Source organism: Heteronotia binoei, chromosome 16, assembly GCF_032191835.1.
Source record: "Heteronotia binoei isolate CCM8104 ecotype False Entrance Well chromosome 16, APGP_CSIRO_Hbin_v1, whole genome shotgun sequence".
NCBI lineage: Eukaryota > Metazoa > Chordata > Lepidosauria > Squamata > Gekkonidae > Heteronotia > Heteronotia binoei.
The window spans coordinates 39668140-39691268 of record NC_083238.1 but is presented as its reverse complement, the minus strand read 5'-3'; the positions used below and the strand labels follow the sequence as shown (position 1 = coordinate 39691268).

Genomic DNA, 23129 nt, shown 5'->3' with positions numbered 1-23129 from the left:
TGAGACATTCTCAGGAAGGGCACCAATGGGGTTAAGGGTCTGCCTGGGTCCTGCATCCGGCAGACCAATATTCCGGCAGCTTCCCTGACACATGACCCTGCAGTTCACGGGTTAGGGGTATAGGGGGACCAAGAAGCCAGGAGCGTATCTCCTCCCTACTGCCTCCAGTGTATCTTGGAAGCAGTATAGAGAGAATAGGATTATGAAGTAGATTTCTTTTACATTTTCTTTTTTTTTTTAGTTAAACTTTTAAAAACAATATACAAGTGCAGTCAAATATTCACAAAATCCTTAACCCTTTAAATCCCCTCTCCCCCCAGACAAAAATCTATAATAACACATCTATACCACTCCAAAGGGATCTGTTGAGGCTGGGTGAGTGGGCATCAATGTGGCAGATGAGGTTCAATGTGGCCAAGTGCAAAGTAATGCACATTGGGGCCAAAAATCCCAACTACAAATACAAGTTGATGGGGTGTGAACTGGCAGAGACTGACCAAGAGAGAGATCTTGGAGTCGTGGTAGATAACTCACTGAAAATGTCATGACAGTGTGCGATTGAAATAAAAAAGGCCAAAGCCACGCTGGGAATTATTAGGAAGGAAACTGAAGATAAATCAGCCAGTATCATCATGCCCCTGTATAAATCGATGGTGCGGTCTCATTTGGAATACTGTGTATAATTCTGGTCACCGCACCTCAAAAAGGATATTATAGCATTGGAAAAAGTCCAGAAAAGGGCAACTTGAATGATTCAAGGTTTGGAACATTTTCCCAGTGAAGAAAGGTTAAAACGCTTGGGGCTCTTTAGCTTGGAGAAACGTCAACTGCGGGGTGACATGATAGAGGTTTACAAGATTATGCATGGGATGGAGAAAGTAAAAAAAGAAGTACTATTCTCCCTTTCTCACAATACAAGAACTCGTGGGCATTCGATGAAATTGCTGAGCAGTCGGGTTAGAATGGATAAAAGGAAGTACTTCTTCACCCAAAGGGTGATTAACATGTGGAATTCACTGCCACAGGAGGTGGTGGCGGCTACAAGCATAGCCAGCTTCAAGAGGGGATTGGATAAAAATATGGAGCAGAGGTCTGTCAGTGGGTATTAGCCACAGCATATTGTTGGAACTGTCTGGGGCAATGATGCTGTGTATTCTTGGTGCTAGGGGGGGGGCAAAGTGGAAGGGCTTCTAGCCCCACTTGTGAACCTCCTGATGGCACTTGGGTTTTTTTTTTGGCCGCTGTGTGACACAGAGTGTTGGACTGGATGGGCCATTGGCCTAATCCAACATAGCTTCTCTTACGTTCTTATGCTAGGATCAGATTCAGATTGGGGAAGTTCAAGAGGTAGAGACAACAACAAGACAAGGTGAAGTAGATTTCTTGAAGTGGTGAGCTGTGGGGCCCTTTTTCTGGAGAACCACCAGGCCAAGTTCTCGCACTCAAGAGCGGCTGAGTTGTAGAAACCACCTGCGTGACAATGTTTTTTTAGTTAACAGGATTCCAGTGCAAACAGATGGGGATTTTTTTCTGCACTGATAGTTGATTAGGGTTGTGAGGGGGGGATTGCGCTTCTGAATTTCTGTTCTGGTCCCTTTGTTTCAGCTTATCTACTGGAGACGGTTGCAAAATACCCAGCTGTAATGTGAAGATCTTCTTCGTGGTCTCTGTGCTTCACACTCATGGGATAGTGCGCCTGCGCCGATCCCCGAATCGGTATATGCAAAAGCCCGGGATTTTTTCGCGCCAGGCGCCAGCAGGCATGCGCAAGCGACCCACTGCGCATGCCCACCGGCGCCCGCGCGGCAATCCCGCCAGTTCCTTTCTGACCGCTGCGCTAGAGAGGTTCCCTTTCTGATTCTCCGGTCGGTGAGAGCGATCTTTTTCTCTCTTTCAGCCCGTTTTGGATTTGTATATAGTTAGTTAGCCAGTTATTAGTGTTAGTTAGTGTTAGAAAAAAAAAAAAAAAAAAAAAGAAGAAGCGTTTTTGCTTTTAGTCCGGCGGATCGCCCTTTGGGGTGGTCCGCTTCCGTTTTTGACCTCCCTTTCTCTCAGACGTTTCTGAGTAAAAGGAAAAAGCTTTTCCCGCGCGACCGCTTATGGAAAGTCGCTGGGGGTTTTTTAAGCGCTGCCAGGCTTGTGGGAGGAAGATTGCCCCCCCCGACGGACATTCCTTGTGCCTACTGTGTTTGGGGGAGGCGCACAGAGTCGAGTCGTGCCCGCATTGCCTTCGGTTCTCGAAACAGACCAGGAAGAACCGAGCGGCTCGGCTATCGGCAGCGCTTACCGAATCGGCGCTTCGACCCCATCGACCGATGGAGGGTTCGGCACCGAAGTCGACCGACAACCCGGCACAGGAGCTTGCATCGGCCGATGCTGCTCCGATTCTGACCTTGGAATCGCCGGAAGAGCGTGGCTCCACGAAGCGTCCCCACGAGGGTTCGGTGGATACGCCCGCTAAAAAACGCCGAGAGGACTCGGGGACCCGAGATCCGAAAAAGGCGAAATCGAAGAAGAAGCACAAGCGACCCCGCACTCCTTCTCCGTCGGAGGGCGCATCGGCATCGGCAAAACCGCCGAAATCGATTCGGGTTTCCCCGCGCAGGAGCCCAGCAGCCCAACAACGCCTGTCGGCGTCGGAGCAGGAACCGGAAATTGACCTTACCCAACGGTCTTCATCCTCAGGCTCGCGGCGTCGGTCGAGCAGCGGATCGACGTCGGGGGTGGACGCTTCGGCACCGGTCATAGACCCGCCCTTCAAGCCCCGACCCCGGCGGGACCTAGCCTACACCCCGCAACGCTTCCCGATACCACCATGGGAGCAACGGCGGTGGCAACCTCCCTACTCCCGATACGAATCCTGTCGGTGGTACCCGGAGGACTACCAAGACTGGGAACAAGCTTCGGTGTTTTCTGCGACGTCGAGGGTCTCGCATCACTCCCGGAAGGCGTCGGCGTCGGTGTCGGTCCCCCCGGATCGACAGCTAGTCCCGGTCGAAGCTCCCCCGAGACTTTCGTCGGTGCAACTCCAACCGCGAGAGTCGACACCGAGGCTCTCCGAGCATTCCGCCCAGCGTGACTCCTCGTCATCGGAGTCGGACAGTGAGATCCCTGATCTGGAGCCTTCGCCTGGTTCCAACACGGCGGAGGATCTCCCGATCTCGCCGTCGGAAGACCTGAAATCCTATGGCGACCTTGTGAGGCGCATCGCTTCCACCCTTAAACTGCCTGTGATCCAACCGGAACCCGTAGTGGACGACAACGTGTTCGACATAATGCAGAGGAACACGTCCACTGCGGTGGCCCTTCCGGTCACCAAGGTGATTCTGCAGGCCATCAAAGAATCGTGGAACAAGCCTTCCTCCACACCTGTCTCCTCTAAACGCCTGGACCACATGTACAGGGTTCAGGAAGCAGGTGCTGAGTTTCTATTCACCCACCCACGTCCGAATTCCGTGGTCGTCTCCTCCTCCTCGAAGGCAAGGAAGGTGCACTCCTCCCCACCGGACAAGGAGGGCAGGAAGATCGATGGGATGGGCCGCAAGGTCTATTCAGCGGGGGCACTTGGCATCAAGGTATCCAACTATGCAGCCTGCATGGCCAGGTACCAGTATGCTGTGTGGGAACAGCTTTCCCCCTTCCTCTCTTCACTAAGTGAGGACAAGAAGACGGCGGCAATGAAATTACAAAGGGAAGGTCTCGCTGTAGCCAGACAGCAGCTGGCTGCAGCGAAACATATGGTGGAAGCTTCAGCCAAAGCCATCACATCGGCAGTTTGCATCAGGCGACACTCCTGGCTCAGGTCAACGGCACTGCACCAAGACACCAAGACCTTTATCGAGGACTTACCCTTCGAGGGTGAGGGGCTCTTCAGCACTACGACCGACGCGGCGCTGCAAGAGTTTGATAAGAGCGTCAAGACATCCAGGAACTTGGGGGTCCAGCCTTCCTCTAAGTCTCCGAAGTCGAAACAATGGTCCAAACCCTGGACCAAGAAGCCCTATCAGAAGTTCTCCCCTGAGCAGTGGCGTCCTCGCTCGCAGCAACCTGAACGACCGCCCTACTCCGGCAACGGTAGAAACCGTTATGGGGGCCAGCCTTCTAATAAATCTAAGGGGGCTCGGCCACAGAAGCAGGGGGTTTGACTTCCCGCAAGCACGCGTCATCGCCCCCACTGTCGACCATTCCATTCGCCTACGCCCTTTCCTGCCTGCCTGGGAGTTGATCTCCACAGACAGGTGGGCTCTGTCCATTATACGAGAGGGCTACAAGATAGAGTTTATCCAGACCCCAAACCAGTCCGTGGTAGTTACCACTCCCCCTTCCCCACCTCTGCTGGCGGAGGTGAGCAACCTCCTACAGAAACAAGCCATAGAAGTTGTTCCACCGGAGGCCAGGTTGGGAGGCTTCTACTCCCGCTACTTTCTGGTCCCCAAGAGGGACGGGGGCCTACGGCCTATCATGGACTTGCGGGGTCTGAACAAATTCATTCTATATCAGAAATTCAGAATGGCTACACTGCAAACAATCCTGCCCCTCATCAACCAAGGGGATTGGATGGCGACCCTGGACCTCAGGGATGCTTACTTTCATGTCAGCATCCATCCTGCGTTCAGGCGTTTCCTGCGGTTTGCAGTGGGTGCTCGTCACTTCCAATTCAGGGCCCTGCCGTTTGGACTGTCTACTGCTCCTCGGGTGTTCACGAAGCTGATGAGTGTGGTGGCTGCTCACCTTCGTCTTCAGGGAGTCGTTGTTTTTCCGTACATCGACGACTGGCTTCTCGTGGCAAGGTCGAGGGAGAGTCTAACATCTCATATCGCCATCACTCTGCGCCTTCTCGGCACCCTGGGGTTGCAGGTCAACGTGGAGAAGTCTCATCTCACCCCGTCAAAGACAGTTCAATTCATAGGGGCTCTGTTGGACACAGATCAGCACAGAGCTTTTCTTCCCGCTCAGAGAGCAAGGGACATCATGACCCTAGTACAGCTTCTCCAAAGACGACAGTGGGGCACAGCACAGCAGATCCAGCGGATGCTGGGACTGCTGGCTGCGACGACGAGCGTGCTGCGTTTTGCAAGACTGCACATGAGGGGCTTACAACTATGGTTCTTGCGCCATTTTCGCCCTCTCAGAGACTCACCTCGGAAGAGGTTTACCATCCCATCCGAGGCTCTTCAATCCCTGCAATGGTGGGGGTCGGAGGGCAACATCTGCCAAGGGGCTCCCTTTCATCTGCCAACCCCTTCCGTGACTATCGCCACCGATGCTTCCATGTGGGGGTGGGGAGCTCATCTGGAGAACTTATGTGTGGGGGGCAAGTGGCCACTGAAACTCAACCGGTACCACATAAACTACCTGGAACTGCTGGCGGTCCACTTTGCTCTTCGTTCCTTCCGCCCTTTGTTAGCGGGGAAGATAGTGGCATTACTGACGGACAACACCACTGCCATGTGTTATATAAACAGGCAGGGAGGGACAGTGTCTCACAGGCTGTGCTCACTGGCATTAGATCTCTGGAGGGAGTGCCTCCAGTGGGGCATTTTTGTGAAGGCTACGCATCTGCCTGGGGTCCTCAATGTACGGGCAGACTCGCTCAGCAGGGGCGCAGCGTCCCCACACGAATGGGAACTGCAGTGGAAGTTCCTGGAACCGGTGTTCCAACTTTGGGGCTACCCGCAGTTAGACGTCTTCGCCACAGCGCGGAACAAGAAGTGCCCATTGTTTTGTGCCAGAGGGGGTGCGGACCCAGCTTCCCTGGGGGACGGACTCCTTTTCCGGTGGGAGGGCTGGTTCCTGTACATGTTCCCACCCTTACCCCTGTTGACGAGAGTGGTCCACAAGTTAGTGCAGGAGAGGCCACGATGCATTCTGGTGACCCCGTGGTGGCCCCGTCAGAGCTGGTTCCCGATTCTGCTCCAGCAGTCGGAGGGGGTCTTTTACCAGTTTCCGGCGGAACCGGACCTGTTGTCGGCCCAGGGCGGACACGTACTCCATCACAACGTGCCACACCTGAAGCTGACAGCGTGGTTCATCGATCACTAGACTTTTCCACCAGAGTTCAACATGTGCTCCAGAGTAGCAGGAAACCTTCCACCCGTGCCTCTTACGAGAGGAAGTGGAAGAAGTTCAGTGACTTCGTGGCTGGCTCTCCTGTGCCAACCAACTCGGTTGGGCTCCCAAAAATTTTTGAGTTTCTTTTGTCCTTGATCGATGAGGGGTTAGTTTTCTCCTCCGTCAAGGTTTATTTGGCAGCTATTTCTGCCTTCCATGTCTCGGTTGAGGGTCACTCTGTTTTTGCGCACCCACATTCCAAGAGGTTTTTAAAGGGGCTCTTCCGGCTTCATCCCCCCTCGAGATCCCCTCCACAGTTGTGGGACCTGACTTTAGTTTTGGACAAGCTAACTCGCCGTCCCTTTGAACCCATGGCTACATGCTCCCTGCAGCTTTTGTCATGGAAGACTGCGTTTTTAGTGGCCATCACTTCAGCACGCCGTGCGGGGGAGCTCACAGCGATGCGGTGTGACTACCCATACCTTGCCTTTAGGGAGGCCGGAGTTTCTTTGGCCCCGGACATTACCTTTCTCCCGAAAGTGGTTTCCCAGTTTCACCTTAACTTAGAGGTTTGGTTACCCACGTTTTACCCTAGCCCTTCCTCGGACGAGGAACGGAGGCTACATGCACTGGACGTTAAGCGTGCCCTCCTGTTTTATTTAAACCGTTCAAGGGGTTTTCGTAAAGATAACCAGCTTTTTGTCTCCTACTCTGCCCCTAAGTTAGGGTCCAAGATTTCGTCTCAGAGACTTTCCAAGTGGCTTACTGAGACGATCAAACTTTGTTATCTGTTGGCTAAAAAGCCTTTACCTGGACCTGTGCGTGGACACTCCACTAGGGCGATGGCTACGTCGGTGGCATTCCTGAAAGGCGTGTCCCTCTCCGATGTCTGCAAGGCGGCTACCTGGTCTTCTCCGCATGCCTTCATGAAGCATTACGCGCTGGACGTGCATGCTCAGCAGAGGACTCGGTTGGGAGCTGCGGTGCTACAGGCTGTGTCTTCAGGCTGACCGTCTTCCCGCCTCCAGGTATGCTTTGCTTGCTAATCTCCCATGAGTGTGAAGCACAGAGACCACGAAGAAGATAGACAGGTTGCTTACCTGTAACTGTAGATCTTCGAGTGGTCATCTGTGCATTCACACTACCCGCCCTCCTTCCCCACTGCTGACGGTCTCTCTCTCTCCAGAAGGGGGCTTTCAGCGGTCAGGGAGGAACTGGCGGGATTGCCGCGCGGGCGCCGGTGGGCATGCGCAGTGGGTCGCTTGCGCATGCCTGCTGGCGCCTGGCGCGAAAAAATCCCGGGCTTTTGCATATACCGATTCGGGGATCGGCGCAGGCGCACTATCCCATGAGTGTGAATGCACAGATGACCACTCGAAGATCTACAGTTACAGGTAAGCAACCTGTCTTTTCATGCTATTTTGGGTGTAGATAAGGAATTCTGTTCAAGGGCAGTTAGCTGCTACCTTGGGCCATTAGACTCTGAACGGGGAAATCACATAAACCCACAGAACAGCTTTTGTATGGCAGCCAGACTGTATGAGTCCAAGCTTGATAATGTATCTATCCAGTTTAATCTAAATGAGTGGATCTTATCTCCAAGTAAACACTTATGGAATTTGGTTCTTAGCAAACAGTAGTACAGTTAGAAAAAGAGCCCAGCAGCACCTAAAAGAAGTACAGTTATATATGCATTATCTCAGCAGTCTCTTTCCAAAGGCTCACAGTTTGGCAGCCTTTGTTGTTAAGATGGCAACATGTCCTTTTAAAAACCAACTGTGCCCTTTCCTTGATGAGGGATCTGGCCACTGTTACACCCAACTAGCTTGCGGATTGAACTTTGGCAAGGTATTTTCTGTGGAGGGCTGCCTTTGAAAAGTGTCTGGAAACTCCAGCTGGTACAAAAATGTTGCTGGTGGGAGTTTTGATTAGAGCACATTATCCCAAGATGTGAACCATCTACATGGGCTCATGATTTTTTCATAGGCTAGCTTTGTTTTTAAAGCCCCTGATATTCTGAGTCCAGGAGACCTTTAACGACTGTGTCCTCCCCTTATATTGAGGACATCTGCTGAGGTGTCACTTCATGTGTCCAACCACTAGAAGTGCAGGAGATGGCAAGACAGGAAAGGACAGCAGTGGTGACAGCAACGTAACAAGTTCCACAGTAGCCCTCTGAGGAACATTTGACTGGTTTCTTTCTATGAAGAGACAAAGAGATTGGATTTATACCCTACTCTTCGCTTATTTAATTCTTTTGTACCCTCCCTTACATCGTTCTCATCTCCTCCATTTTATCCTCACAACAACCTTGTGAGGTAGGTTAGGCTAAGAGGGTGTAACTGACCCAAGGTTGCCCATTGAGTTTCTGGGGCATGAGTGGGGATTCAAACCCAGGTCCAAAACTCTCAACTGCTACACTACACAGGCTCTTACGATATTTAATGGGCTGCTTTGGCTTTAAGATTCTTACTTTTTAACATTGGGTTTCATTGCTTTTTCCTCTTGTTAGCCAACCAAAAGGTTTCACTGGCCAGTGAGGCAAAAAAGAGATATTTTAATTAATACAGTAGTGTGGTATAGTGGTTAGAGTGTTGGACTGACACCTGGGGACCCAGGTTCAAATCCCCGTTTTGCCATGGAAGCTTCCTGTGTGACTTTGGGCCAATTGGGCACCCCCAGCCTGACATATTTTACAAGTTGTCGTGAGGATAAATTAGAGGAGAGGAAAATTATGTGAAAGCTGCTTTGAGTCCCCACTGGGAGAAAAGTAAATGAAGTAAACACTCTAGGCTGCAGCTTTAAGAAACCCCAACTCATCTATGCTGTGGACTAAAGCTTCCTAGAGTTTAATTTTCATTTGGGCAGTTTATTTTATTTGATGGGGTATACTCAATAGGAACCCAAAGTGGCCTACAATTTTGTTTCCCCCAGCTCCATTATATTGGAGAGCCAGTTTGGTGTAGTGGTTAAGTGTGCGGACTCTTATCTGGGAGAACCGAGTTTGATTCCCCACTCTTCCACTTGCACCTGCTAGCATGGCCTTGGGTCAGCCATAGCTCTGGCAGAGGTTGTCCTTGAAAGGGCAGCTGCTGTGAGAGCCCTCTCCAGCCCCACCCACCTCGCAGGGTGTCTATTGTGGGGGAGGAAGGTAAAGGAGATTGTGAGCCGCTCTGAGACTCTTTGGAGTGGAGGGTGGGATATAGATCCAATATCTTCTTCTTCGACACTAGGGAAGAATAACCCACACACCCCATCCCAATGGTCCTAGTCCTTCCCCCTCAGCAACTGTTTTTTGAGAGCCAAATAATAAATCCCGGGTTCTTATCATGGAAGTTCAGCATTATAAGCGGTTTGGCCTGCAAACGACTTCTGAAAGGAATGTAAAACAAACCCTGTTTGTTGTGCTGGTTTCCCTTCCTTTTCTAGCAGTTCAGTGGGAGCAGCCATGTTGTTCTGCAGGCTTGCCCCACCCCCATTCAGCCTGGCTCCTACAGAAATTTAAAGGCACACACACCTTCTGAAAAGCAAGCCGTTTCCAAGCTTCTTGCCTTCTGAAGTGGAAAGGCACATGGTGGCTGTTGGGGCAGGGTTTCCACCCTGCTGGCCAGCTGACTGGGGACAGGAAGGAACCTGCAAAACCAGGGAACCCCCTGCTGGGACCTTAGAATTGGGAAGCCTATTAATGTGGTTTGTTCCCTGGCAATGGTGTTATTGTAGTGCAGGCTGAGGAAGGGCAGATGCAATGAAACCAGTATTTGTCAAGGAAAACCAGGCTTTGAGCTAAATCCTGATATAAACTAACTGTGGCTAACATAAACAATGACTTTTGGTGTTGTCTGAACTGTGTCATTTACTGCAACTTCAGCTGAAGACTTCAACATGTGAACAAACAGATCTGTCATGGATCAGTGTAGACCTTCCCAGCACAGGTAGTCACCTTCGACCAGGGCCATAAGCCAGCAGTGGGACAGTGGGGGCAGTGCCCCCTATAGAATTTGCAGCACCCCCACCCAATCTTCAAGTAAACCCTCAAAGTGAAATGGAAGACTGGATGGTGGTTGCTGCAGGTTCTATAAGGGGCTACAGCCTTGTCTTCAGTGGAATCATTTCACACTTTCGTATGAGGAGAATCAAGAACTCAGATGAGAAATCAGTCCCCACAGGTTGTATGTGGTTATATGTGCTGCTCAGAGTTGGTATCTTTGTTTATAAAGGTGGCTGTAAATTCAGATTATAGGTCAAGGGTCTGCAGGTGGGAGCCCAAATGTGGCTCTGTTCTGAGCCAAGCACAGCTGTCTTAAAAAGGGAAACATTTTTAAGTTAATGTGTCTTGGAGGGGTAGTTGGGAGGCCGGAAGAACCAGGATGTGAAGGGAATGGTAAGCAACAGGGGTGGAATTCTAGCAGGAGCTCCTTTGCATATTAGGCCACATACCCCTGATGTACCCAAGCCTCCCAGAGCTTACAGAGCTCTTCTTACAGGACCTACTGTAAGCTCTTGGAGGATTGGCTACATCGGGGCATGTGACTTAATATGCAAAGGAGCTCCTGCTAGAATTCCACCCAAGGTAAGCAACGATCTTCAGGGGACAGCAGGACTTCTTAGAGATGCTTCACAGAAAGGGGAAGGGTGAAAGTGAACAGCCGCCAGTAATTCAAACGAGAACCAAGGGCAGATTTATGCCCATTTACTGAACTGTGCAAGATGCTCCTGAGTGTATGGCTGATTGTGAGGTTTCATGTATGCCAGCTCCTTAAAAAAAGAGAGGACTTGAAATAGCTGGTGTTTGGGCTGCAGAAACTTGATTATTAATCAGCATGTCAATAATCTGCACATTTAACTTCCACATTTTCAGTTATGAAAACGGACATTGTTATAGGGTTTTTAGTTGATCCCTTCCTTGCTCCAAATTCTGACGTAGCTTGATTAATTATAAACCATTACTGAACCCAGGGCTTTTTTTGTAGCAGGAACTCCTTTGCATATTAGGCCACACACCCCTGATGTAGCTGGTCCTCCAAGAGCTTACAGGGCTCTTAGTAAAGGGCCTACTGAAAGCTCCAGGAGGATTGGCTACACCAGGAGAGCCAGTTTGGTGTAGTGGTTAAGTGCGCAGACTCTTATCTGTGAGAATTGGGTTTGATTCCCCACTCCTCTACTTGCAGCTGCTGGAATGGCCTTGGGTCAGCCATAGCTCTAGCAGAATTGTACTTGAAAGGGCAGCTTCTGGGAGAGCTATGTCAGCCCCACCCACCTCACAGGGTGTCTGTTCTTGGGGAGAAAGATAAAGGAGATTGTGAGCTGCTCTGAGACTCGGAGTAGAGAGCGGGATATAAATCCAACTACTACTTCTTTCCACTGAAGGAGCACACGTGCATGAGAGAGAACCATACAGGTAGCTGCTCACTTCTCCTGTTTTTCTGTAGTGGTTCCCACTGCTGAAAAAATATGACTTCACCTGCCTCTTTGACAGGGGGATGGGTAAGTCCAAAAGCCAAGCTCCTCTAACATACACATTTATCTTGTGCACACATATCTGACTCTTTGTTGGATCTTGGCCGCGATAGGGAAACTGAGTCCTTTACTCCCTTCTGGCTGCTCAATGAGTTTATAAATGTTGCTGCAATTCTAAGACTTCTCTGTTGCTTTAGTAGGGCAAGTAAATATGAAAAAAAAAATAGATATCCTATGCTGAAACACCATGGTTCTAATTTAAGCGTGAGGTACATTAAGAAGATGGTCTTCCAAAATAAAGTATTTCCCAAAATGCTTTGAAAGGCTTTTGAAAGTTGGCATCATTTGTGCTTCCGTATCAGTCGATATTTATATGTTTGAGCCCTGATCTGTGGACATCTACTACAACTTTTTTCCTGCCTTAATATAGTCACACTCTAATATTCATTATATTAAAATTGAAGCATTTTAATATAAGGCTGTGTTGTCATAATCGAGTATTAAAAATACTAACACTTCTTTACATATTTAACAATTCATGCCAGATTTCCCTATGGATTCTAATAATGGCAACTGTAGAGGCACCAGTATGGGTGAGTACATTTTTTTAAAAAATCTGATCTTACCTTATATGTATGTATATATAAAATGCTTTGTAGTTTTCTTGGGACTAAATATTAACAATACAGTGATCAGATAGATGGTGGCACAATGATTACTCCGGTTTGCCCTGAAAACAGCCGCATGCTGTAAGATTGTTGACTGTGCTGTTCCTGATTTTGTATTGTCTGTGTTTTTTTATATTATTTTAAATCTGTTTGATTTTACTGTTGTAAGCCGCCCTGGGCCTGCTTGCAGGATAGGGTGGGATATAAATCCAAAAAATCAAATTAAATCAAATTAAACTTTATAGAGAGATTCACAAGCAATTTTTAAAAGGTAGTTAAAGCTTAAGTTTCTTGGAGGTGAATTTCACTCAATGGTTTCGGTCAGGCGTAATGCAAAATCATCATTTTTTAATAACTATGGCTAGTTTGCGACACCAGGATTCATCAAGCAAAGTGTCGTTTAAGTCCTCGTTTCTCTCAGCAAAAGCTGGTTTCAGCACCTTCATTCTTTCTCCTGCCTCCCTTGCAGAGATCTGCTTGGTTTCCAATTTTGTATGTCATGTGAATCCATAGTTAAGACTAACTGTGGTTAATAAATCAACTTCAGACTGAGGTTTCTGATTCTCTTTCAATGTACCCTAAACTCAGCATGCTGGACAATCGTATAAACCATAGTTAGATTAATTAAACCATGGTTTCGCATGGCATTTGATTGGATTGTTCTATATACAGAGAAGCTACAGTTTGCTTGATAGGTAACAGAGATGCCAGGGTGCCATTTGTGTTTGAAGACGAGATGATCCACCTTGGCAGAATGCATTGTCTACTGTAGTTATTCTGTACTAATAAGCAGGGGGGGGGGGTTGTAGAGAAAGCCCAGCAGGAGCCACACCCCCATGTCGCCATTGTTTCACCTCAGGGCTTAGCCCAACAGGAGGTCATTTGGAAGTCAAACAGAGAGCCAGTTTGGTGTAGTGGTTAAGTTTGCGGACTCTTATCTGGGAGAATCAGGTTTGATTCCCCACTCCTCCACTTGCACCTGCTGGAATGGCCTTGGGTCAGCCATAGCTTTCGTAGGAGTTGTCCTTGAAAGGGCAGCTTCTGGAAGAGCTCTCTCAGCCCCACCCACCTCACAGGGTGTCTGTTTTGGAAGAAGAAGATAAAGGAGATTGTAAGCCTCTCTGAGACTCTGATTCAGAGAGAAGGGCGGAGTAGAAATCTGCAGTCGTCTTCTTTGCATATTAGGCCACGTCCTCTGATGCCAAGCCATCTGGAAGTGCATTCCTTTGCATTCCTGCTCAAAAAAAGTCCTGATATTAAGAACAATATCATAAATAATATGTACATTCTATTAATTTACAGTTTCTTCATTAGCTTTCACTTTGAAGTTGCAGCACCATGAGGTTATGTGTATTCTTACACCCATAACTACAGATGTGGGGATAGGTGGTGGGTTTGGCAATGGATCCAAATATCCAAAATCCTGGGAATTGCAGCTTTCTTAATTTTTTAAAGCTAAGTCACTTTTATTAAACAAAGTTCCTTGTAACATATTACTATACAGATCACGTTCAGTTTTCCAAATCACATTATTCCAATTTCTTGTGATGTTTACAATGTCTTGTGACCTTTGCGATAAAGTTAGTTTTGAATACATTTCTTTAACCTTGTCCAACCAGTCATCTATCAATGGTCTAGTCTTCAATTGCCAGACTTCACCAAATGCTAAGCATGCTGCTGTTAATAAATAAAATTATATTAACGTTTTGGGACATATACAGTATAATTAAGGAGGACCAACTGAACTGATTTTCTCAAGGTTTCTTCAGATGCCATAGACTAGAAGTCAGGTCATATTCCAAAAGACAATTTCACCATATATGCAGAAAGGTAGCATTTGAGTCTTCACAAAACCAACGTTTATCATGACTGTTTCTAAAAATTCTGGTAATCTGGAGAGGGGAGAGATGCCACTGGTTTCAGGACTTTTTTTTGTAGCAGGAACTCCTTTGCATATTAGGCCACACACCCCTGATGCAGCCAATCCTACTGGAGCTTACAGTAGGTCCTGTAAGAAGAGCCCTGTAAGCTCTAGGATTGACTACACCAGGGGTGTGTGGCCTAATATGCAAAGGAGCTCCTGCTACAAAAAAAGCCCTGCTGATGATATAGGGCTACCAGCTCTTGGTTGGGAAATACCTGGAGATTTTGGGGGTAGAGCCTGGTGAGGGTGGGGCTTGGGGAGGGGAGAGAACTCAGTAGGGTACAGTGCCATAGAATCCATCCTCCAAAACAGCCATTTTCTGCAGGGGAACTGACCTTGGTCACCTAAAGAGAATAATGGGAGGTCTCCAGGTGGCACTTGGAGGTTGGCAACCCTGGTACGAACCATTGGACAAATATTCTCTTTAAATAAGGTAGAAGAGGAAAAAGGAGCTATGAGCAAATAAATGAGACAAGATTCTTGCGTCTGCATTGACTTCCTCTGTTTCTTAATGTAGCTGGGGATTGAAGCACTGTTAATTTCCAGTAGAAAAAAATAACATGTTAATCTGGTACCTTGATATTTTGATAAACAAATTTCAAACTTGTTCAATTCAGCCTTTAATTCTCTGTTGCTGTGCAACTGCATATATTGAAATACAAGAGTTGTGTAATTACTATGGTAACTCACCACTTCCTTAAGTATTACTCTGCTACCTTAAATCAATTAGCAGAAGTGATCTAAGTTTTCATGAGACCAAAACTTACATTGCTGACTGGTCCAATTTATCTTAAATCCAAACTCTGCCACAATGGGGACAAGAGGGGAAATATAAAGAGCAAGTGTCTTTCAGTAGTTATCCCATTGTGTTAATATGGCAAAAGACTTTTGTAAGCAAAACCTCTGCCTATCTACTTTTTCCCAAACAAAATCCTGTTTTGTAAGTGGACAGAGATTAACAGTCGGGAAAATTTAGTCTGGATCCAACCCAGTGCCTGGTGCAGTGTTAAAAACAGAATTTTCCAAGTTCACAGGATGAGGATTCAGTGCTCTTCATAACTAATTTTTCCCTCCATGCCGATAATAGGACCATATTTGCCTAATTTTCATAATTCAGGTGGCTGTATTCAGCTGTTCTCCCTCTGTCGGAGGCCATCTTGGGTGCTTTCCACCATCTTTTCAGGGAGGCAGGAAATAGAATAATTCTTCTTCCTCTTCCTTGACCCTGGAGCACCCAGATCTCCTCAGTTTCTTTCCTGCCTCTGAAGGGAGAGCAACTAGTTAGCTGAGCTCCTGTTAAAACAGGAAGCAGCTTAGTCTTTATTCTTTATTTCCTTACCTAAGTCTTATCTGTCAACCTTTACTCCTCTTTAACTTTAAATCTGGTCTAGACTTTACCTATTTTCTTCAGTCATATCTCTTTAAGCAGGGAGAGAGTGCTTTCCACGGCTGCTGCAAAGCGGCTGACTTTTTTTTCTTCTCACCTCTCTGTGGAGCGCCGCAAGGAGCGGCGGATGGAAGCCTTCAGGGACAAGTTCCTGGAGGACGCGGCTTCGCTTGGCTCTCACGCCGACGCCGTGGGAAGGGACCCCGGGACCAGCATGACTTCTCAGCTTGCTGTGGTTCCCGGCAATGTTTCCCGACATGGTGACTCTAGTCACCGCGGGTTAAAGCGCGCAGGAGCGGCAACGGATGGGCTCGATGTTCCTCCCCAGCAGAAGCTTGCAACAGATGGCAGCCATCTTGGGGAAGACTTTTTGGCACGCTTTTCTGCTGATGGTCGCCATGAGCCCCTTGCTTTGCCCCATGGGACGGTTGCCAACCTCCCGGCGGGAGCCACTTCAGGAGGCCAGCCCCTGTCAGATCAAGCCTCCACGACTGACCCAGCCCTACTTCAACGGTGTGGTAATGTACTTCACCCCACGGGGCCCTTTTCTCAAGAATTTATGTCCATGCTACAGCAAATGATTAGGGCAGAGCTGTTCAACGCTTGTCAATCAGGGGCTATGGGCATGGGGTCAGTGGGGTCCAGGTCTCCCTCCCCTTCTCCTTCCTCCTCACACCTCCCAGAACAAAATCTGCCCAGAGAGCACACTTGGCCAACTAAAGCAGCCAGAAAAGAGATTAATAATTCTAGATTTATAGAGGAGGATTCAGAAGAGACTCATTCGGATATGGAGTCTCAATCTAAAGATCAAGAGAGTTTTATTTCAGATGAGGAGGTGGAGGATGTGTGTGTCCCAGAACAGTCAGTTCGTTGCCTTAAAGCTGATGATTTTCAATATTTATTAACCAGGGTTATGGCAGCACTAGGGCTGCAGGATCCTTCCCCTGAGGAGGGGAATACCAGTACTGATACCAACCCCAGGAACAAAACTACTGGGGATAGGGAGCTACACACAACTTCTAAGGTTTTTCCACTCCCACAATTTTTTGAGAGGCAACTCAAAGCTGAATGGGGAAAACCTAACTCTTATCGCCAGTTTCCTGGTTTTGTAAAAAAGTTATATGATTTGCCTGTTTTTTCAAATGAGATGTTACAGGTTCCAGTGGTGGATGTGCCAGTGACGGCACTTCAGAACCCGGCTTGGTGTCAGAAGACGGACATGGTTCCATCAGAGAAAATTGGGACAAGAAGATCGATCTGGCTCTAAAAAGATCCCACGAGGCGGTAACCATGGCAATAAAGGCATGTACAGCGTCCTCCATTGTATCCAGAGCAGCTATAGTCTGGGCTAGGAGGCTTTCTCAGCTGTTGCCAGAAAACAATAAGAAGTTAATGGAGGGAACAGCAGCGGAATTCACGGCCGACGCTTCCTTAGACGCACTCACCTTTTGTTCCAGAGGTCTGGCCTCAGGGGCAGTATCCAGAAGAGGCATCTGGCTGAGAGCATGGCCCGCAGACAACCAATCCAAGCAAATCGTGATATCTTACCCGTTTCAAGGAGAAAAACTGTTTGGTAGTGCCTTAGACAAGATTTTAGTGGAAACTAAAGTCAAAAAGAAAGGCCATGCCAAAGAACCTTCGGAGAACTGATAGAAGAGGTTTTTATTCTCAGCCATTTCGTTCCTCACACACCTTGGCCAGATCAAGACCTTATTCAGATAACAAGAGATCATCTTGGAATCAACCAAGACAACCCTTCAGAAAAGAATTCAACAATCCTAGATTCCCCAAACAACTCAGATCGTAGGGACAAACAGGAACGGGAATCAAAGTTTAACAAGGCGTGACTGGACTTCAATTCTGGTAGGGGGAAGACTTCAGTATTTTCAAGACCTCTGAGAGTCTTCCCAGACAGACTGCTGGACATTAGAGATCGTCTCTTTCGGTTATGCAATAGAATTCAAAAACACCCCACCGGAACGTTTCCTAGTATCTCCGATCCAAAAGAATTTGCCAAAAAGATCAATAACAAACAAGGCCATTGCACATCTCCTAGAAATCCATGCTATAGAATATGTGCCAGCAGATCAGGTGGGTCAAGGCGTATACTCAATATTCTTCACGGTCCCCAAGAAGAATGAGGATTGGAGAGCAATACTCGACCTAAAGTTTCTCAACAGATTCATTCAACTTTGGCACTTTCGCATGGAGACCCTGAAGTCAATCACAGAGGCCCTACAACCAGGAGACCCTGAAGTCAATCACAGAGGCCCTACAACCAGGAGAGTTCCTCACATCATTGGCTCTTACGGAAGCTTATCTCCACATTCCAATCCTACTATCTCATTGGCGGTTCCTTCGATTCTGCGTGGGACACAGACATTTCCAATTCAGAGCACTTCCCTTCGACCTAGCCACAGCCCCCAGAGTCTTCACGAAAGCGATGGTGAATGTGGTGGCTCATCTCAGGCAACAGGGGATTCATGATCATCCATATCTAGATGACCTTTTGATCAGGTCAGTGTCCAATCAGAAAGCTCTATCAGATGTCCAAACAACCATCTGGTGTCTACAGGAACATGGTTTCCTCATAAACCTAGCCAAGAGTTTCCTAGAGCCTACGCAACGGCTAGAACATCTGGGGATGATCATAGACACACGAAAAAACTCTCCCGAGCAACAAGATCCAAAAACCCAAGCAGCTCGTGAATCTGGTCATTTGGAATGCTCACACTCCATTATTGACTTTAGCCAAATTGATAGGCCTACTTATTTCAAACATAGATGTAGTTCAATGGGGTAGACTACATACGAGACTTTTATAAAGCTTGCTCTGTCTCCATCAGTACCAGATCATGGAAAAACAGAATCCACAGATCAAGGTCACACTAGAGGTCAAGAAGTCCTTGATGTGGTGGTCCAAGGACTCCAATCTTCGACAAGGGAAAGTTTACTACCTTCCAGAGAAGTACAACTGTTCACGGATGCCAGTCTGTCAGGATGGGGAGCGACGCTCAACAACATCCCAACACAAGGTCACTGGTCAACGTCAGAGGCTCAACTCCCGATCAGTGTTTTAGAGTTACGAGCAATCCGTCTAGCCCTACTATTCTTCAGCGATCTAGTATGGAAACAACATGTTCTAATACGAACAGACAACATGGCTGCAAAGTCCTACCTGAACCACCAGGGGGGATCGAGATCCTCAGCCCTATCCCGAGAAGCAAAGACACTATTCAACTGGGCAGAACACCACCTTCTGTCCATCAGGGCAGAACACATCAAGGGCATTGCCAACATCCAAGCAGATTGGCTCAGTGGAACGACCATACAACCTGGAGAATGGAGATTGAAGACGTCAGTGTTCCAACACATAGTCGAACAGTTTGGTCAACCGGTCGTGGATCTATTTGCTTCTCACATCAGTTATCAAGTACCAACATTTTACACCAGGTTTTTTCATCCGGCCGCAGCAGCAGTGGATACTCTGACAGGGATTTGGCCTCAGGGACTTCTGTATACCTTCCCTTCGATTCCGGTGCTATCACGATTCCTTCGTCAGGTACAACACCAGAAAGCACAAGTTATCCTGGTAGCTCCATGGCGGCCATGACGCCCATGGTTCTCTTCTAGTCAAAAGTTATTGACCACTCAACCCCTGCGGTTGGAGATCCTTCCAGACATGTTGACACAGGGCCCAATCTGGCATCCACACCCAGAATGGCTGAAATTGACCTTGTGGAAATTGAACAGTCTACATTCCTGAAGTTAGATTACTCTTCAGAGATTACTAATACATTATTGGCCTCCAGAAAGGAGTCCACCCACCAGGATTTACAATGCTACTTGGAAAGCGTTTCATAGGTGGTGCCGAAGGAAAGCAAGGGATCCACTAAACCCTTCAATTCAATACATTTTGGAATTCTTGCAAGATGGGCTACAGTCTAGTCTGAAACCAGCCACTTTACGTAGGCAAGTAGCAGCATTATTCTCTGCGTTGGGACTGATACAGGGCAAAGATGTTTCCAGACACGCATATGTACAAAGATTCTTACAGGGGGCCACACTCAAGTGTCCTCCACAAACACACAAGTTCCCAACGTGGCGTTTACACACTGTCTTGTCCGCACTCACAAAATCACCCTTCGAGCCTTTACAGGACATTTCGCTAAGATGGCTTCGTTTGAAGACCATTTTCTTGATAGCGATCACATCAGCGAGAAGGGTTTTGGAGATTAATGCTTTGTCTGTAAAGAAAGAACTCTGTATTTTACACAAAGGCAAAGTGGTTCTTCGTACAGATCCTACCTTTCAGCCCAAGGTTGTATCTAAATTTCACAAATCACAGGAACTACATTTGCCATCATTCTGTCCAGACTCTAAACATCCTAGGGAACGAATGTGGCACAGTTTAGATGTTAGATGCTGCCTGAAGGCATACTTAGTCAGGACAGAACCAGTTCAGAAGACAGATGCCATGTTTATCAACATTACGCAACCAAGGTTGGGCCAGAAGATGTCAACCTCTGCCGTCAGTTATGCTATTAAGCAATGCATCACGGAAGCTTATAGAGCAATGAAATTAGAAGTACCCAAAGGGATTACAGCACATTCAGCCAGAAGCGTGGCAACTAATGCGGCCTTTAACAAATATGCCTCAATGGACTAAGTGTGCAGGGCTGCGACATGGTCTTCCATTTCAACATTTGTTCAACATGACAAATTAAACATTTATAGTTCAGCAGAAGCAGCATTTGGCAGAAAAGTGTTACAACATGTATTACTAGAAGAGAGCGATGCCCCACCCAGTCATTAATCTACTGCTATAGGAGTACCCAAGATGGCCTCCAACTCAGAGGGAGAACGACCATTGGTACTTACCGTGAGGGGTCATTCTCCTCTTGAGTACAGGAGGACATCTTGCCCGCCACATCGCATCGCTCATACTAGGATCTGTTCTGCCATTTCTGTATCTATTTCACCTTTTCTTGCTGCTTCACAGTTCTTTTCTGTTATTCCTTTAGCATATTAACTGGCTGTTATTAATGTTATTATTGTTTCATTCTTCTGAGTAAGGTTGATAGTTTAGAAACTGCTTCTCGGAGTATCCCAACTGAGGAGATCTGGGTGCTGCAGGGTCAAGGAAGAGGAAGAAGAATTATTCTATTTCCTGCCTCCCTGACAAGATGGTGGAAAGCACCCAAGATGTCCTCCTGTACTCAGAGGAGAATAACCGCTCACGGTGAGTACCAATGGTCGTTCTTGGCCCACAGTGCTGGCAGAGATTTTTTTTTTAAATGTACAAAGAGACCTGCCCATTGTCGTCAGGTTTGGTGGGTGTCTTTCTTTAAAAGAGCAACTGCTTAATTAAAAGCTTTGGGTGATCAGAAATGTTTTGGCCTGGCACCTAAAAGAGACCAACATAAGTGTTAGGGTAGCCAGATCTGGGAGCTGGTACGGACATTGCAACCAACTTCCTCAGTCCATTTCTTGCAAGTGTACTATTTTTAGATACTGTAGAAGCAGCCTGCAAACTGCCCCTGGATAAGAAAATGTATTGTAGCAAGCGGGAATGCCAGCTGTCTTTCTCTCAGTCACAGTGAATGAGGGCCAAATTCAGCACAGGAGATCCAGTATAGGCTCTTTATAAGCATCTCAACTTGCTGCTCACATCATCTAACAGACCTCCCTGCATTGACCCAACTATTTGGACTGCTAGATATCGGGCCTACAGCTATGACATCTATGACGCTTAGGATCTCTATATCCAGGGCTTTTTTTGAGCAGGAATGCAGTTCCGGCTGGCTTGGTGTCAGGGGGTGTGGCCTAATATCCTTATGAATTCATGCTGGGCTTTTTTCTACACAAAAGCCCTATGTTAAGCAATGGTGACATCAAGGGGTGTGGCCTAATATGAAAATGAGTTCCTGCTGGGCTTTTTCTACTCAAAAGCCCTGTCTATATCTTAATCTATAAAATGTGCTGTATCATCCATGCTGCATATTTTGATTGCTCATTGATTGTTTTATGGTTTTATTGTTGGATTTTTACTGTTTTAGTGTTTTATCGTGCTTGTGATCGGCCCTGAGCCCATTATGGGGAAGGGCAGACTATAAATCTACCTAAATAAATAAAATCTGCAGGGGCTTGTTAACTTGATTGGGGATGTAGAGCCAGCACAGTGTCGCGAGGGTCTGGAAAAGCCAGGTGCAAAACCCTGCTTTGCCACGAAAGCTTGTTGGGTGAACTTGGGTTTACCAGGGCTTTTGTTGTAGCAGGAACTCCTTTGCATATAGGATACATTCCCCTGATGTAGCCAGTCCTCCAAGAGTTTCCAGGGGTCTTAGTACAGGGCCTATTGTAAGCTCCAGGAGGATGGCTACATCAGAGGTGTGTGGCTGCTACAAAAAAAAGCCCTGGGCCTCTCTCACACTTTGAACCTTGCCTACCTCACAGGGTTGTTTTGTAAGGAAGAAAGGGAAGAGAAGGACATTATAAGCTGTTTTGGGTTCTCATTGTGGGGAAAGGCAGAATCTAAATATATTAATAAGTGGTAGTGTAAGCCAAACAGGCTGCTTACCTGATGTGCCTCACTCCAATAAAACGCATCAGGAGAGATTCCTTCCAAGCAGAGCAGAACTTGATTCGAATAAAGGAGACCCCAGCAAAAGAATAGCCAAGAGGTCTGCCCAAGACATTATGGTGTTAGCTTTTATAGTATGCAATAAATAGCTTCTCAGGCATGCACATTGTAGCCGATTCCTCACTGGTAGATGCTCCATCCCGGGACTTTTGCTTTCCCCAGCTCAAGCGATCAGTTCCCTACCAATTGCTGCATGGGCGCAGTTTGATTTGCGGTTCCCTCCAATTTCCCTTGCAGCTTCTGGATCTCTAAAAAACAAGAGCTGGAAACCACGAGGGAAATTAGAGGGAGCCGTGGATCAAGATGCACCTGCACAGCAACTGGTTGGGAATTGATCGCTTGCAGGGCTTTTTTTTGCAGCAGGAACTCCTTTGCATATTAGGCCACACACCCTTGGTGTAGCCAATCCTCCAAGAGCTTACAGGGCTCTTAGTACAGGGCCTACTGTCAGCTCTTGGAGGATTGGCTACATCAGGAGGTGTTGCCTAATATGCAAAGGAGTTTCTATTACAATAAAAGCCCTGATCGCTTGAGCCAGGGAAAGCAGATGCCCAGGGACAGATCAATAGCTAGTTAGGAATTGGTCTACTATAACTTTGACAACTTTGGCACTATAATGATAAGAGCATCATGTAGCAAACTTCCTTGTTCAGGACATCTCACAAATTCCCTCTGTTCCCTTATCTTTCAGAGTGCTTAGCAAGCGAATGCTGCTATGGCCTTCAGCACAACTGCCACAGAACAATGGCTTTAGTTTTCAGCATGTTTCTGTGCATTCTATTCTTGCATGTTTCCTAGCCTAGCTACATATCAGCAAGCCCGCAGATAAGCTTTTCATTTGTTGAGACAGAGAGACCATTTGTTCTGGCGTTCTCAGCACTCCCCCCACCCCACCCACAGGAATGTCTCTGTCTCTTACTGTATCAAAAATAGCAAAGTTGAGTGAAGACCCAGCCTGATGTTAGCTACCTGGAGCAAATTTGCAAAGTTGATCAGAAT

At 47.4% G+C, this 23129-nt stretch overlaps 1 protein-coding gene across 2 annotated transcripts in view; it reads left to right on the top strand.

Annotated features, from left to right (window-relative positions):
• FRZB (frizzled related protein) overlaps nt 1-23129 on the top strand; it is a 69423-nt gene that overhangs the window by 12284 nt on the left and 34010 nt on the right. Inside the window, exon 2 of one of the 2 annotated variants that reach the window (XM_060257323.1) lies at nt 12054-12101. The exons of the other annotated variant lie outside the window; for it this stretch is intronic. Within the exon in view, the coding sequence (XP_060113306.1) occupies nt 12054-12101 (48 nt within the window). The remainder of the gene's footprint in view (nt 1-12053; nt 12102-23129) is intronic. 2 annotated transcript variants of the gene reach the window in all.